Source organism: Piliocolobus tephrosceles, chromosome 2, assembly GCF_002776525.5.
Source record: "Piliocolobus tephrosceles isolate RC106 chromosome 2, ASM277652v3, whole genome shotgun sequence".
Lineage (NCBI taxonomy): Eukaryota > Metazoa > Chordata > Mammalia > Primates > Cercopithecidae > Piliocolobus > Piliocolobus tephrosceles.
The window spans coordinates 156,879,795-156,895,779 of record NC_045435.1 but is presented as its reverse complement, the minus strand read 5'-3'; the positions used below and the strand labels follow the sequence as shown (position 1 = coordinate 156,895,779).

Genomic DNA, 15,985 nt, shown 5'->3' with positions numbered 1-15,985 from the left:
CAAAAATCAGTAGCATTTTTTTTTTTTTCATTATACTTTAAGTTCTAGAGTACATGTGCATAACGTGCAGGTTTGTTACATATGTATACTTGTGCCATGTTGGTGTGCTGCACCCATCAACTCGTCAGCACCCATCAATTCATCATTTATATCAGGTATAACTCCCCAATGCAATCCCTCCCCCCTCCCCCCTCCCCATGATAGGCCCCAGTGTGTGATGTTCCCCTTCCCGAGTCCAAGTGATCTCATTGTTCAGTTCCCACCTATGAGTGAGAACATGCGGTGTTTGGTTTTCTCTTCTTGTGATAGTTTGCTAAGAATGATGGTTTCCAGCTGCATCCATGTCCCTACAAAGGACGCAAACTCATCCTTTTTTATGGCTGCATAGTATTCCATGGTGTATATGTGCCACATTTTCTTAATCCAGTCTGTCACTGATGGACATTTGGGTTGATTCCAAGTCTTTGCTATTGTGAATAGTGCCGCAATAAACATACGTGTGCATATGTCTTTGTAGTAGGATAATTTATAATCCTTTGGGTATATACCCAGTAGTGGGATGGCTGGGTCATATGGTACATCTAGTTCTAGATCCTTGAGGAATTGCCATGCTGTTTTCCATAATGGTTGAACTAGTTTACAATCCCACCAACAGTGTAAAAGTGTTCCTATTTCTCCACATCCTCTCCAACACCTGTTGTTTCCTGACTTTTTAATGATTGCCATTCTAACTGGTGTGAGATGGTATCTCATCGTGGTTTTGATTTGCATTTCTCTGATGGCGAGTGATGATGAGCATTTTTTCATGTGTCTGTTGGCTGTATGAATGTCTTCTTTTGAGAAATGTCTGTTCATATCCTTTCCCCACTTTTTGATGGGGTTGTTTGTTTTTTTCTTGTATATTTGTTTGAGTTCTTTGTAGATTCTGGATATTAGCCCTTTGTCAGATGAGTAGATGGCAAAAATTTTCTCCCATTCTGTAAGTTGCCTGTTCACTCTGATGGTAGTTTCTTTTGCTGTGCAGAAGCTCTGTAGTTTAATTAGATCCCATTTGTCAATTTTGGCTTTTGCTGCCGTTGCTTTTGGTGTTTTAGACATGAAGTCCTTGCCCATGCCTATGTCCTGAATGGTACTACCTAGATTTTCTTCTAGGGTTTTTATGGTATTAGGTCTAACATTTAAGTCTCTAATCCATCTTGAATTAATCTTTGTATAAGGAGTAAGGAAAGGATCCAGTTTCAGCTTTCTACTTATGGCTAGCCAATTTTCCCAGCACCATTTATTAAATAGGGAATCCTTTCTCCATTTCTCTAAAGAAAAAAAAAAAACACTGTCCTTAAATTAGCCAGATGACATGTCTATGGTCCCAGATACTTGGGACACTGAAGCAGGAGGATCACCTGAACCTAGGAGTTTGAGGCTACAGTGAGCTACAACTGTGCTGCTGTACTCCAGCCTGGGCAACAGAATGAGATGCCCGTCTCTAAAAAAAAAAAAAAAAAAAAAAGAAAAGAAAATATAGAGGAAATGCTTCAGGACATTGGTCAAGGCAAATATTTTATGGCTTAGACTTCAAAAGCACAGGCAGCAAAAACAAAAACTGACAACTGGGACTTAAACTAAGAAGTTTTTGCACAGCAAAGCAAACAATCAACAGAGCCAAAGACAACTTGTAGAATGGGAGAAAATATTTGCAAACTATTTATTCAGCAAGGGATTAAACATCCAGAATATACAAGAAAAACAACTCAATAGCAAAAAAACAAAAAACCCTATTAAAATGTGGGCAAAGGACTTGAATAGACATTTCTCAAAAGAAGACATACACATGGCCAAAAGGTATATGAAAAAATGCTTGACACCACTAAATCACCAGGGAAATGCAAGTGAAAACCACAATATCATCTCACTCCAGTTAGAATGATTATCAAAAAGACAAAAAATAACAAATGCTGGGGAGGAGGTGGACAAAAGGGAACTCTTACATGCTGCTGGTGAGAATGTAAAACTAGTACAGCCATTATGGAAAACTAAATGGAGTTTTCTAAAAAACTAAAAATAGAACTACCATATTGTATATAGCATCCTTAACATAAGTAACTCCATTTTAGAAAGAGACTGCATCTCACATTTCAAAAGACATCATGCCCACAGGGACCTAATCAATAAAGACTGCACCCAATCACATAATGACATAAACAGGCAAAATTTTTCACTATCAGTTCTCACCAGAAGACTCTGTGGCCACAAAAAGAGCAAGACTTTGCCAGCTCAAAACAGCTGTCTTGATAAGACCCTGTCTTGCTGTCATCTGTGATCAGCACCTGGCATCTGTCGCCAAAGGCTCTTCCTTGCAAGATGTTGACAACCGTCCAGATTAGGCCAGAATACTCTCTTTGTTCAGTTGCTCTCTTTGGACTAGTTCTTTAGCACCCCCTCTTTTTTTTTCTGTCCTTTTCTCCTGTTGTTACTTTGTTTGATGTGGAATGTTTATGCTGTAACATTTACATATATCAATTAAATACGCTATTATGTGTGGTTTGCAATATTGACTGACTTGTGGAGAGGCTTGAGCCTGTATGCCCATGGCTCTGACTATCAAGTGAACTGGTAGTACTAGTGGGAATTGCCTCCTTGGGAACTCCATGTAGCTTGTGGTTTTTATGACTGAAATAGCATCACTAAAAGTTTGCTCTTGTAGAAAGACACAAACATGGGCCGGGCGCGGTGGCTCAAGCCTGTAATCCCAGCACTTTGGGAGGCCGAGACGGGCGGATCACGAGGTCAGGAGATCGAGACCATCCTGGCTAACACGGTGAAACCCTGTCTCTACTAAAATACAAAAAATTAGCCGGGCGTGTTGGCGGGCGCCTGTAGTCCCAGCTACTCGGGAGGCTGAGGCAGGAGAATGGCGTGAACCCGGGAGGCAGAGCTTGCAGTGAGCTGAGAGCTGAGATCAGGCCACTGCACTCCAGCCTGGGCGACAGAGCGAGACTCCGTCTCAAAAAAAAAAAAAAAAAAAAAAAAGAAAGACACAAACATGTATGGACCTGGTTATGTCTGACTTTGTACCACTCATAACACATATGATCCAGAAAGCACACTATTGGGTAATCTATCCAAATGAAAGGAAATCAATATGTGAAAGGGATACTTGTACCCCCATGTTTATTGCAGCATTATTCACAATAACCAAGATATGGAAATGACTTAAGTGTCCAACAGCAGATTAATGGACAAAGAAAATGTCAGATATATATCCATCATGGAGTACTATTCAGTCACAAAACAGAATGAAGCCCTGTCATTTGCAGGAACATGGATAAAACTGGAGGTCATTAAGTGAAATAATAGGCACAGAAAGACAAATATCTCATGTTCTCATTCATATGTGGGGTCTAAAAAAGTTCACCTCACAGAGGTAGAGAGTAGAACGATGGTTACCAGAGGCTGGGAAGGGGTTGGGGGTGAAGAATGTTTGGTTAATGGGTACAAACCATACAGTTAGGTAGAAGAGTAAGCTATAGTGTTAAATAGCACAGTAAGGTGACTAGTAAGTAACTAGTATGTGACTAGTTAAGTAACTAGCACAGTAGGGTGACTAGCACAGTAAGGTCCCTTAAACTTTAAAAATTTACTATGTATTTCAAAGTAGCTAGAAGAATTGAAATGTTCCCAACACAAAAAATGATAAATGCTTGAGCTGATGGGTATATTAAATTCACTTATTTGATCATTACGCATTATATGTATGTATCAAGGTATCACGTGGACCCTATAAATATGTATAATTATTATGTATTAACCAAACAATTAATTTTTATAAAAGCAAACTTACCCACCATGCCCTCGATTTTGCATTCTTTCTAACAAAGCCTCCATCACCAAATCCCCTTTGTTCTGGCAACTGACAAAGAAAAAATATCAGTCATGAGAAAATTCATTTCTTCAGTTCTAACATTCTAACTTACAACTTAAGAATGTGAATGAAAGCATACATAACAAGGAAAAAATGCAGCACTTCTTAAGATGACTGTAGAAGCAGTCAAAGAACATCACTTCAGGAAAACTAGGAACAAACATATTTCAGATTAAAACAGAATAACTTAAAAATATCTGAATTGCTGTTGATACTCTCTCCGTGTAACTATCAAATACCTCATTGTTCTTTGTCTAGTTCCTAATGTTGGGTGGGCGGGGGTGGAAGTGGGATCTCTCTAGCAGAGGGATAGTACACAAACCCCCTTACAAAATGAGAAAGAAATTGGGTTCACACACGTCAGAGGGAAAGCATAGCTTTTTTTAAATAAAGAGATAGTATAAAAAATGTGAAGTGCACTGAGATTAAACTCTTTAGTCTATTATGGGAAAGCCTACTCACCCCTGAAGACAGACTCATAGAGCTTCCTGCATGCAACATCCTCTCTTCACCGAAAGGCAGCCACAGGGCCCTCCTGCCTCTGCACTTCATTTGCTCCCAGTGCTTAACTTTCATAGGAGTTCTTTCATAGGAGTGACACCACACTGGAAGTGAGTTTTTTACACACTATTTTTCCTTACTAGACTATTCACCCCTCCAGGGCAGAAACCCAATTTTATTTATCTCTGCAGCTCCAGAGCTCAATGTAGCATTTCAGCATGGTACGTGGCAGATTCTTTTGGCTGACCTTAATTCCCCTGTCTTTTACCTACCCTCTCCCCCATGCAAACTAGTCATAGCTAGGGGACTACATGAAGAGTCTAGCAGAGAAAGAGGGAAAGGGAGATAGAAGACTGCCATATAAAGGGCAAGATACAGTCGGGTGCGGTGGCTCATGCCTGTAATCCTAGAACTTGGGAGGCTGAGGCGGGCGGATCACTTGAGGTCAGCAATTTGAGACCAGCCTGGCCAACATGGTAAAATCCCGACTCTACCAAAAAAAAAAAACAAACAAAAATTAGCCGGGCATGGTGGTGTGCACCTGTAGTTCCAGCTATCGGGAGGCTGAGGCAGGAGAATTGCTTGAAGCCAGGAGGCGGAGGTTGCAGTGATCCGAGATCACGCCATTGCACTACAGCCTGGGCGACAGAGAGAGATTCCATCTCAACTAACTAACTAACTAAATAAATAAATAAAATAAAGGGTAAGATACACCATGAAGAAAGGTGACAGTGAGAAAGGAAAGAAGACCCTTAAACTCAGAAGTGTTGATTAATATGTGCTGTATGCTTCTCGTCTTTTATAATAAATCTTCAAAATGTTCAATGTCAAACCACTTTTCATTCCAAAACGCTTTTTCCTTAAACCTTTACACAATAACCAAAGATTGTGGTGTAGACATTCTGCCCCTGGGCTAATCCTCATCTAAAAATTATACTGCTGTAAGTAGATTATTTTACTCAACACATAATTCAGTGTTGTACTAACAACTAGATATATAGTGATGAACGATATGGCCCTTTTCAAGGTATTAATAGTCTAGTATGGGACAGAAAAAAATGAGACAAAAAGGCTTTCCCAGTGTGATACAGTGAGAGGCATGCCCAGGGTGTTCCAGAGACACAGAGGAGAATGAGAAGACTGGAAAATAGAACCACTGCATCTTATTTGCATCTATTTCTAAAGATACTAACAAACTGAGTATTAAACTATTCGTGCACAAACATGACAGGGAGGATTTTTTTTCTAGTTGGTTTATCCTACATATTACACCAAAATTGCAAAAATAAAAACCTAAAGAAAAAGGTTCCCATGTTTTACTCCACTTTCAAATCACAATACAGTCAAATTACAATGCAACCAAGATTCCATGTTTTGGTCCACTCTAGGAGAACTGAGAGGCAGTACATGGTCCACACCGCACTAGATGGAGACCCAGGATACAGTCCTACTCTGCAACTAACTAGCTTTATATTCTTGGACTTGTTTTAACATCTGTAAAATGAGGGGCACGAACAATATTTTCTAAGGCTTCTTCCAGCTTTTTCATGGGTTCTAATAGCCAATTAAGTGTCCACTGTAAGTAGCAAGCTCCTGACAACCATACATGGACACTTATTAACATGTAGGAAAGTGCTATTCTTATTGACAGTGCTATTACAGTTATTCAAAATTATCGTTAGTAAAATTATACTTATTTAGGTCATGTTATTCTCAAACAATATATTTAGTAATATACATAAATATATTTTCTATATGACTATTATTTAATATATTTATAATAGAAGTTACAGAATGTTCAATAGCTGTCTTGTACACATTGCCTAAATCAATCTTCACAACACTCATAAAAGACAGATACTAGCCGGGCGCGGTGGCTCAAGCCTGTAATCCCAGCACTTTGGGAGGCCGAGACGGGTGGATCATGAGGTCAGGAGATCGAGACCATCCTGGCTAACACAGTGAAACCCCGTTTCTACTAAAAAATACAAAAAACTAGCCGGGCGAGGTGGCGGGTGCCTGTAGTCTCAGCTACTCTGGAGGCTGAGGCAGGAGAATGGCGTAAAAACCTGAGAGGCGGAGCTTGCAATGAGCCAAGATCCGGTCACTGCACTCCAGCCTGGGCAACAGAGCGAGACTCCGTCTCAAAAAAAAAGACTCCGTCTCAAAAAAAAAAAAAGACAGATACTATTACTTTGAGAAAACTGAGGCTTAGAGAGTTAAATAACTTGACTATGATAAACTACAAATTATAGTCCTGGATCAGTGTGACTAATCGAGTCACAATCAACGTGCAACCTTTATGTATTTTACAGTATTCTATATCTTAAAATATATCAGCGTATCTTTTGGCTTAATAGTGTCTTTGCAATAAAAAAAGAAATTAAACTGAAGTATGAAATCACTACCATAGCCACTAGGTGGCAGCTATTTCACAAAAATGAAATAGTCACATAACAAATATTGCTATTTTAGAAATCAAAATGGTCTCAGAGAGATTCCTGTTAAAAAAAAAAAAAAAAGGAGAGAAGTGGACCAGTAATATCCTCTGTGAGAAATAAAGTAAACTTACTAATGTGCAATGTGTTTCTGTAATTCCTTCATCATCTGCCTTAGTGCCAAACACCATCAATCCTCAGGATCAGGCAAACAGTAAGGGCTGATTTTATCTGGATGTTTGTCATCTGAGCTGCTCATGGTTATATCACAGATTCTTTTCCTAACCAACCTGACCCTCATTCAACTCTATGCACTATGTCACTTTGATTTCTTCTTTGCATGTACCATATAATTACATAAAATTAGATATTCTTTGTAAAATTTTAAATACAAATTAAAACAATGCTTGATAATCTGCTACTCCTTGCCACTAACATGCAAAGCTAACGTGATTAAATGGAAAATGTATACCTCTACCATTGGTACAATCTTATTCATTTCTGCAGTTAGAACAAAACATCAACAAACAAAACTTATTAATTATAACTCTCCTTTGGAATGAAGGCTGTTTTAAATCAATGAAACCTGGAATTGGATAGTGAAAGGAAATATAAGCTTTTACATCAAGTTTGGGGAGCAAAAAAAAAACACATTTTAAATTTAAGGGAAAAAGAATATGAATAGAATGTCTTATAGGCAAATCTCTGAAATTCATTAACATCGACTTTTTGAGCTAGAAGCACTTCAGGCCTCTAATTTAACCTTATTATTTTACAGATCAGGAAAAATATCAGAGTATATGCCCAAGACCAAATTATTCACAAAATGGGACACAGGAAGAAAATAAAAACTCCAGACAGAATTATGAATAAATGTGTACATACTAAGAGAAGGGATATGCCTAACCTTCAAGTCTAAAGGAGAACAACAATGCTCTCTGTCCCTTTACCTGTCTTGGTGTCGTTTTAATTACAAAGCTCTATAGTTGTGTCAAATATACCATGGCCGATAAACTATGGCTGTTCCCAATGAACAATCAGTATTACTAAGCATTTTCCAGAAAGGGTCCTAATTAAACTGATACCAGTAAAAAGGTATTAGAGGAACTTTTCAAAATATTAATGTTTTTTAAAAATTGTCCAAACTATAGTTCAAAATCCAGGAAGAACAAGAGAAAGTCTGAGAAATAGGAGTACATAACAACAAACTTTTATATGAAAACACGCCATAAGCAAAGCTAACAGACCAAATGACAACAGTACCTGAAAGTTTTACCACAAAGGGTTAATTACCCAACTATATAAAGAGCTTATAAAAGATTAGGGAAAAAAATCTACAGAAACATGGGCAAGAGGTATAAAGAAGCAATGCACAGAAAAATACAAATGACAGTAAAAACATGAAAAGGTAATCAACCTTGCTCATAAGAGAAATATAAATTAAAACTACACTAAGTTACCCTTTCTTCAGTACCAGATTAACCAAAAATTAAATGTTTGATAATATACTCTGATGACAAGACTGTGGGACAACAGGCACTCACATACATTACAGGTAGGAACGCAAAACGAATACAACTGCTACAGAGGAGACTTTGGTAATACCTAACAACTGATGTAGGCATTTACCCTTTTATCCAACAACGCTACCTTTAAGAATCTATCCCATGGGCTCATTGGCAAAAATGCAAAACAACATATCCACAGGGATATTCACTGCAGGACTATTTGTAATAGCAGAAAATAACACAAGTGTCTATCGAGAGGGGACAAGTTAAATATTCATCCACCAATGGAGTACTATGAAACTGTAAAAAGGAATAACAATCTCTATATACTCCTACAGAGGGGATCTACAGGACATATATTACTAGGTGAAAAACCCAAGATGGAGAACAGTATACATAATAGCACATTTTACCTAAGAAAGAAAGGTGTGTTTGTCCATGTGTATTTGCTTTTAGGTATGTGTTTTTTTAATGGATGGATAGACCCAAAACTAGTAAAAACAGTATCTGTAAGGAAGGAAAATAAGCAGAGTGGAAGAAACAGAGATGAAAGCTAAATTGTTTTATGAGTTCTTGTTTCATGGGTACTTGTTTTATGGGAATTATGCTAGGTTTTGCATATAATAAAACAAATCAAAATGGGGGAAAAAAGCAGTACTGAAAAATTGGAAACAAAATAAAAGAAATCAACTACCAACTAGATATCAATTTGACAGGCCAACTATACAATAAATTACTTCATATGCCTTTAAAATACAATAATTTTACTATACACTTCCCTAGAGACACATAAAATAAGGCTAGAAGAGAATTGCAAAGAAATCCTAAGCACTGTTCAGGAATCATATTGATAACAAAATAGGCTGTTAACTTGAAACCATTATATATAACATAGGATGAGGAAAAAAACTAATTCTATTAATGGCACTAGGTACCAAGATTCAGCAAAAAAGATACAAACATAAATCAAACGTGAAAAAACTGAAAAATTAAGTTTAAATTTTGGAAATTTAAATGTTAAATGTTGGAAACAATGTGAACTCTGCATATTTGTGGTTTTTTTAATGTGTATTTCCTAACTCTGGCCACTATAAATCCTAGAACCAATGATTAACATAGTAGCAAGAACACTTCTCCTACCTAGATAGACTGTGGTCTCCAAATACTATCTCAGACTCAAAAGAACCAGGGTTCTTTGGAGACTAGAAATCTATAAATGAGCCAGGAAAATTATTTATCAGAAAGCAAAGAAATTAACAAAGCTATTGGTCATATCAAATGGAATAGGAGCCAACTTTAAGGAGCTCCCACTGGCCAAAGATGAAACAATTTGAGCATTAAAAACACAATTGCCATATGTTGAAACAGTTTAAATATATTATAAAGTCTATAAGTTCATGATGATAGGTTTACAAAAAGGCAAAACCCTCATGGTTACCTTTGGAGGTTGCTAGGCCACCAACTCATTAGTGTGGTCTGAAAATAGAAGGAAAGAATTAAGCATTTTTCTTGCCTTTCCTGTGCAAATTGTATTTCAGGGTAGTTAAACAGCTGGTAAGGGAAAGTTCTTCATAAAAGACTCTCAGCTAACAAATATTGAAGAAACAACAGAATTAGATAATCACCACGTTGCATCTCTAATGCAGTAATGGATACAGGCAATATAACCCCACAAAAGAACTTCACCATTAAGTGAAAGAATCTTGGGGAATTTCACTATGGGTGGATGGAGCTAACTACACCTAAACTCAAAATAATGTTTAATGTTAACATCATAAAAAAAAAAACAACAACAACTCAGACACTGCTTCCCCGATACTTAATGAAATAAGAAGTATATTGCATTACCTATGAAATTTTCTGCCCAACCCCCCAACTACCCCACCAAAAAACAAAACAAAACAAATATAAGGGTGAAATCTGATCAGGCTTCTAAAGCAGTGCTGTTCAATAGAACTTTCTGCAATTATGAAAATATTTTATAACTGCACTGTTCAAAAAGTAGCCACTAGGTAATCTGTAGTTACTGAGCACTTTAAACGTGGCTAATGCAAGTTAGGAACTGAATTTTTTTTTTTTTTTTTTTTTTTTTTTTTTTGAGATAGAACCTCACTCCATTGCCCAGGTTGGAGTGCAGTGGTGTGATCTCAGCTCACTGCAACCTCCGCCTCCCGGGTTCAAGCCATTCTCCTGCCTCAGTTTCCTGAGTAGCTGAGATTACAGACGCTTGCCACCACGCCCGGCTAATTTTTGTATTTTTAGTAGAGACGGGGTTTCGCCATGTTGGTCAGGCTTGTCTCGAAACTCCTGACCTCGTGATCTGCCCGCCTTGGCTTCCCAAAGCGCTGGGATTACAGTCATGAGCCACCGCGCCCAGCCTAGGAACTGAATTTTTAATTTTATTTCACTTTAATTACCCACAGCTGGCTGGTGGCTACAATACTGGACAGTGCAATTCTACGTCTAACTACTGGTTTAGAGCAGTGGTCCCCAGCCTTTTTGGCACTAGGGACCTGTTTCACGGAAGACAATTTTTCAACACAGACAGGGTGGAAATAAAAAATTTTGTAAATACCTTTTGGTTAACATTTATATGAAATGTTTTGGGGGAGGAATGGCCAAACCACTTTTTATTTATTTATTTATTTATTTATTTTTTTTGAGACCAAGTCTCACACTGTAGCCCGGTCCGGGGAGCAATGGTGTGATCTCAGCTCACTGCAACCTCCGCCTCCCGGATTCACGTGATTCTCCTGCCTCAGCCTCCTGAGTAGCTGGGATTACAGGCGCACACCACCACACCCGGCTAATTTTTTTGCATTTTTAGTAGAGACGGTGTTTCACTACGTTGGCCAGACTGGTCTCCAACTCCTGACCTCGTGATTCGCCTGCCTCGGCCTCCCAAAGTGCTGGGATTACAGGCGTGAGCCACTGCACCCGGCCAACCACTTCTTCAGTAATATGAGTAATACACATGGCGAGGGTTAGGGGCATGGTTTCATGATGAAACTGTTCCACCTCAGATCATGAGTCATTAGTCAGATTCTCATAAGCATGCAACCTAGATCCCTTGCATGCGCAGTTCACATTAGGGTTCATGCTCCTAGGAGAATCTAACCTCACAGCTGATCTGACAGGAGGCAGAGCTCAGGTGGTAGGTAAGGCTCACTCGCCTGTCACTCACCTCCTGCTCTGTAACCTGGTTCCTAACAGGCCACGGACTGGTACTGCTCTGCAGCCCCGGGTTAGGGGGCCCCTGGTTTAGAGGATATAAAGGCAACAGAGATACCTGTTAAAAGGATACTGTGCAATGCAATCTGCTAACTTTAGAACTGTAAGGAAAAATAGGGGCTAATCCCATAGCTATAGCTATGAGGGAACTGCTACAGATTAAAAGATGTCAAATGTGCATCACCCAAACACAACAGGCAGATCCCTGTGGAATTTTGGTTCAAACAAGCTAACTGCAAAAAAGACATTTAAGAGAGAGTTGAAGAAATCGTAATCTGACTGGACATTGACATTAGAGAATTTTTATTAATTTGTGTATGTGTCATGACAGTAGTGTGGCTTTGCAAAACTGAAAAACCTAGCTCCTGACGGGGGCGGGCAGGGGACTAAAATAACATAAAGATCGGAAATTCAGTTCCTGAAACCTTATGTCAATGTTGGCTTTAGCTGAATTCCAAGTCAAGTTGACATTTTTTGAAAGCAGGAAGCAATGACAGAGTGGACTACTAATGCTGTCACCATCTGCCAGCACAACGTAAATTAGAACAGAAAGGACTAAGCAAAGGTCTTCCACCTTTTAACGAGAGAAAATGGCATCAGTACAATCAACATCTACAATTTTTACAAACAACTTTTAAAGTTGCATCGACATACATTTTAAAAGACAGTGTGTCTGTTTATAAATCTCTACCCCATTTTAGTTTCAGAGCCTTTTTTACTACCCTGATCACTGATCATGCCACAGTCAAAAGGCAAACTCAAAAATTAAGCTAAAAATGGTACTGCATTCCAAATAAGAAAATATATATACTTTGTTTTACTATTAAGTGATAGCTAACAGAAATCTAATCAACGATCCTTATGATTTTCTCTTATCTAAAAAATAAATGCAAGCACGTAAGGAACTGTATAAATACAGAGCATCTACCCTACAATACTGCTTTATAAAAGAAAAAAACTATTTTAATAAGTTTAACCGGCCATAAGGCTCAGGGAAAACTACTTTGTGCATATTAGTGTACGGTGCTCAAACTGTAAAAGATGACTAGTCTCTGACATCATACACATCTTTACTCCCCTGATGTCGTAAAGGACGTAAGAAAAACCACATTATAAGCCTAAATGTACCGTCTTCAAGTATCTCCATGATTAAAGTGCTCCTAAGAAACCGTCCTTATTTCTTTCTATCCCTGATTTGTGTGTATGGAGCAGTTAGTTCAGGGTTCTCCAATTTCAGTCCACGATTTCTGCCATATTTCCGTACCTGCTGTACTAAACATAACCGTTTACACCAACTCACTATTTTAAAAGCTGCCAACCTTAACATGCCACCCTAAATGAGCGGGTCCCCTTGTGCCGTGAATGAAGTAGTCCTAACAGCACTAGTTAGACAGCAGCCCTGGCAGGGAGGCCGCACTGGGGTCCCTCAGCTGAAAAGGAAGGTGGGTTCGCCGGGAAAGGTGAGTACTGGGCGCAGCTCGCCCGCCCACCTGGCCACTCTCCGAAGCGCCCCCAGCCACCCGGCCTCCAAGGAAACGCTGACCACCTGGCGGGGCCGAACCGCGCGCCGGGCTGCGCCATGCCGGGCTAGGCCGGTGTGCAGGGCATAGCGGGCCAGGCCGAGGGACGGGGCTCCGGGGCGGACCCGAGCCGGCGGGGACGCGCCTGGTGGTTCGCAGATTGTTGCGCGAACCGGCCGCAAGCCATGAGGCCGCGAAGCCAGAGTCACCAAGGCAGCCTGGGCCGCCTCCAGACGAGGACGCGCTCGCCCCTTGCCCTTCCGACTTGCGCACAGGCGGTTACAGGGCTGCCGCAAGCGCACCCCTCAGCCTTCCCGCCGTTACCTCGGGCGGACACTGCGCACGCGCGCCACCACTAAGCTTACGTCCAGCCTCAGTCGTCGGCGCGTTCGTTCCGCCCACTGCCCCCACACTTTTAATAATTGAATCAATGTCTTCTCCAGACTTCCCCTGCACGAGAGCAAATGGACTCACCCACATCCGGGAATCCGAGAAAGTGCGTGCAGACACGTGATGCGGGACGTGGCAGGAGGAAGCGTCTGCCGCAGTAGGCCGGGTACCGGTAAGGGTTTGCAGCGCTCCCGGCCTAGGTTTTGGAGGGGCGGGAATGCGTTCGTGGCTCAGTGTCGGACTTCCCCCTATTTCCATCGGCCGAGGCTGTCACTTTACGCTCATAACCGTTTTCTTTACTGCACGCTGTGTCGGGAGGAAAGGGACTTGCGTGGCACCCCAGACCTCCCCGTCTCCGCTTCCACGTTTGATACATCCTGCCTCAGGCCGGAAGCCGCGGCTGAGGGGGCGGCTTCTGGTACGGTGTGGTGGCCTGCGAGGCTCATTTCTAGCAAGGAACAAGGTTTTCCCGCTTTGACCTTACAAATACATGTTTACAAAGCTATAATGTATAGATATGGATAAGATATGACCCTGTCCCGGGAAACACAGGCACCACGTGTCTGGAAAGACATACATCTGGGCTGTTTGACAGGCTCCCTAGTTGGTGCCATGCTCTGTGCTTAGGGAACTATGAGATCCCTGGTGGGTACCGGGACCGCGCTCAGCCTGAGGTTTGGAGGCGGCCTCCTACAGGAAGCGACTTGAGACCTAAGATTTTCAGACCGACTGTAGGTTCACTGGAATAAAAAGGAAGAAACAAACAGCATTGCAGGCATCGGGACTGTCACGTGTGTAAGAAAAGTTTGTTCAGGAAACAGTGGTCGTATTATGTGACAGTACTTGGGACGGTGGCTGTGCCCTGGGCATTGATTATCTTGTTGCTTTCCATCCTTCCAGCCCCTTAAGAGTGAAGGCACCTTCACGCCTAACCCCGGAAATGGGATGTTGACCTCCAAGAGCTGACGCCTGCGTTGATCTTGAAAGGAAGAGTGGCATTAGTGATGTGGAAAAGGGGGTTTTAACTGTCAAGGCTGGAAAATGTGACAGGGTTGGAGGTGTTTGGAGAAGGGACAGGTGAAAAAGATTGAGGCCAAATTGTGGAAAGATCTACTAAGGAATCCTGAGTACAAAATGTACACTTAACAGTTGGAGACAATAATACCTGAGCAATTGATCACAAAGCTGACCTAGCTTGTTTAGTAGATTAAGTTAGGACAAGAAGCAAGAGTTCAAGGATAGAAGGCCTACTGAAGCTGGAGTGATTTGAGAAAACCTTACTAAAAGGTGGAAAATCTATGTGGGCCTGGGAAAGTCAGGTTTGGATCAGCTGAGGAAAGTGAAAAGGGTATCCCAGGAGACACAGCAGCAAGGACAAAGGAGTAGCAGCAGGAAAGTGGGGAGCTCTTATAAGACAGGGACTTCAGAAGTACAACCAAAACGTCGTCTTGCTTTGAGTTATCCACTGGGTAGTAGCGGGTTAATTATTGAGTACTGGATTAATTAAGCCCTCACCTGGCTCACCAGTGACAGAAGTAGCAGGGCGCGTTTTGCTTAAGTTTTGCCCAGATCTTTTAAACCCTTTCCTACACAGCAATCTGTGTATAATTTTTGCCAAGGTGTTGGGGATATCTTGCGGTGATCCTATGGGGGACATCTGTGAGCTTTTGTTTTGATACCAAGTCTTGCTTGCTCTGTTGCCCAGGCTGGAGTGCAGTGGCGCTATCTGGGCTCACTGCAAGCTCTGCCTCCCAGGTTCACGCCATTCTCCTGCCTCAGCCTCCCGAGTAGCTGGGACTACAGGTGCCTGCCACCACGCCTGGCTAATTTTTTGTGTTTTTAGTAGAGACGAGGTTTCACCGTGTTAACCAGGATGGTCTCGATCCCCTGACCTCGTGATCCGCCCACCTCGGCCTCCCAAAGTGCTGGGATTACAGGCGTGAGCCACTGAGCCTGGCCATGTGAGCCATTTTTACAAAAACTTCCACCTGCCTTGGCCCAAACCTCAGCATTCTTAGGCACAGGAGCTCATGAACTTACTGAGATAACACTAAACTGGACTATGGGAAGGGACCAACTACAGACCTGACACAAATCCTCAAGGCAAGACGATGTCTGAAGTTGAGCTTGTAAAGGAAAAGGCTTCCTTCCTTAAAATGGCACCCAGGCTGAGCTCTGAAAAAAGCACCTCAAGATGGTGGGTTCCACCCCGCCCCCGCCAAAATTGCTTATTGTGTGAATCTCCATAGTCTCGGAAACTGAGAATAATTGAGAGTACCTTTGATGCCAGTGGCTTCTGGGCTTTTTGGATTGTCACTTTGTAGCAGGGAGCACCCATAGGATGCCGCCTATGATGAATCAGGGCCCAACCTTGGAAACAGGGAATCCAAAAGTATCCTCCAAGCTAGCCAGCCTTTTGGATTAGAAAGCATACCACAGATAGGATGAAATTAAGCAAAGTTGTCTGCTTCTGAATTA

General features: G+C 41.2%; 2 protein-coding genes across 29 annotated transcripts in view; one reads left to right on the top strand and one right to left on the bottom strand.

The window, feature by feature from the left end:
• The window catches only part of CEP63 (centrosomal protein 63), a 144,004-nt gene extending 129,694 nt beyond the window's left edge, over nucleotides 1-14,310 (bottom strand). For 6 of the 28 annotated variants that reach the window (XM_023187934.2, XM_023187912.2, XM_023187935.2 and 3 more), the window contains exons 1-2: nucleotides 13,592-14,310; nucleotides 3,843-3,907 (exon numbers count right to left, since the gene is read on the bottom strand). In XM_023187934.2, coding sequence (XP_023043702.1) covers nucleotides 3,843-3,907; nucleotides 13,592-13,765 — 239 coding nt within the window. In that variant the 5' untranslated portion in view covers nucleotides 13,766-14,310. Of the gene's footprint in view, nucleotides 1-3,838; nucleotides 3,908-9,804; nucleotides 9,843-11,550; nucleotides 11,623-13,087 lie in introns of all 28 variants that reach the window. The other 22 variants (XM_023187929.1, XM_023187942.1, XM_023187915.1 and 19 more) reach the window with 16 other exon arrangements.
• Nucleotides 14,311-15,848: 1,538 nt separating this feature from the next.
• Nucleotides 15,849-15,985, top strand: part of ANAPC13 (anaphase promoting complex subunit 13) — a 2,435-nt gene continuing 2,298 nt past the window's right edge. The window contains exon 1 of the mRNA XM_026454198.1: nucleotides 15,849-15,899. Coding sequence (XP_026309983.1) covers nucleotides 15,849-15,899 — 51 coding nt within the window. The remainder of the gene's footprint in view (nucleotides 15,900-15,985) is intronic.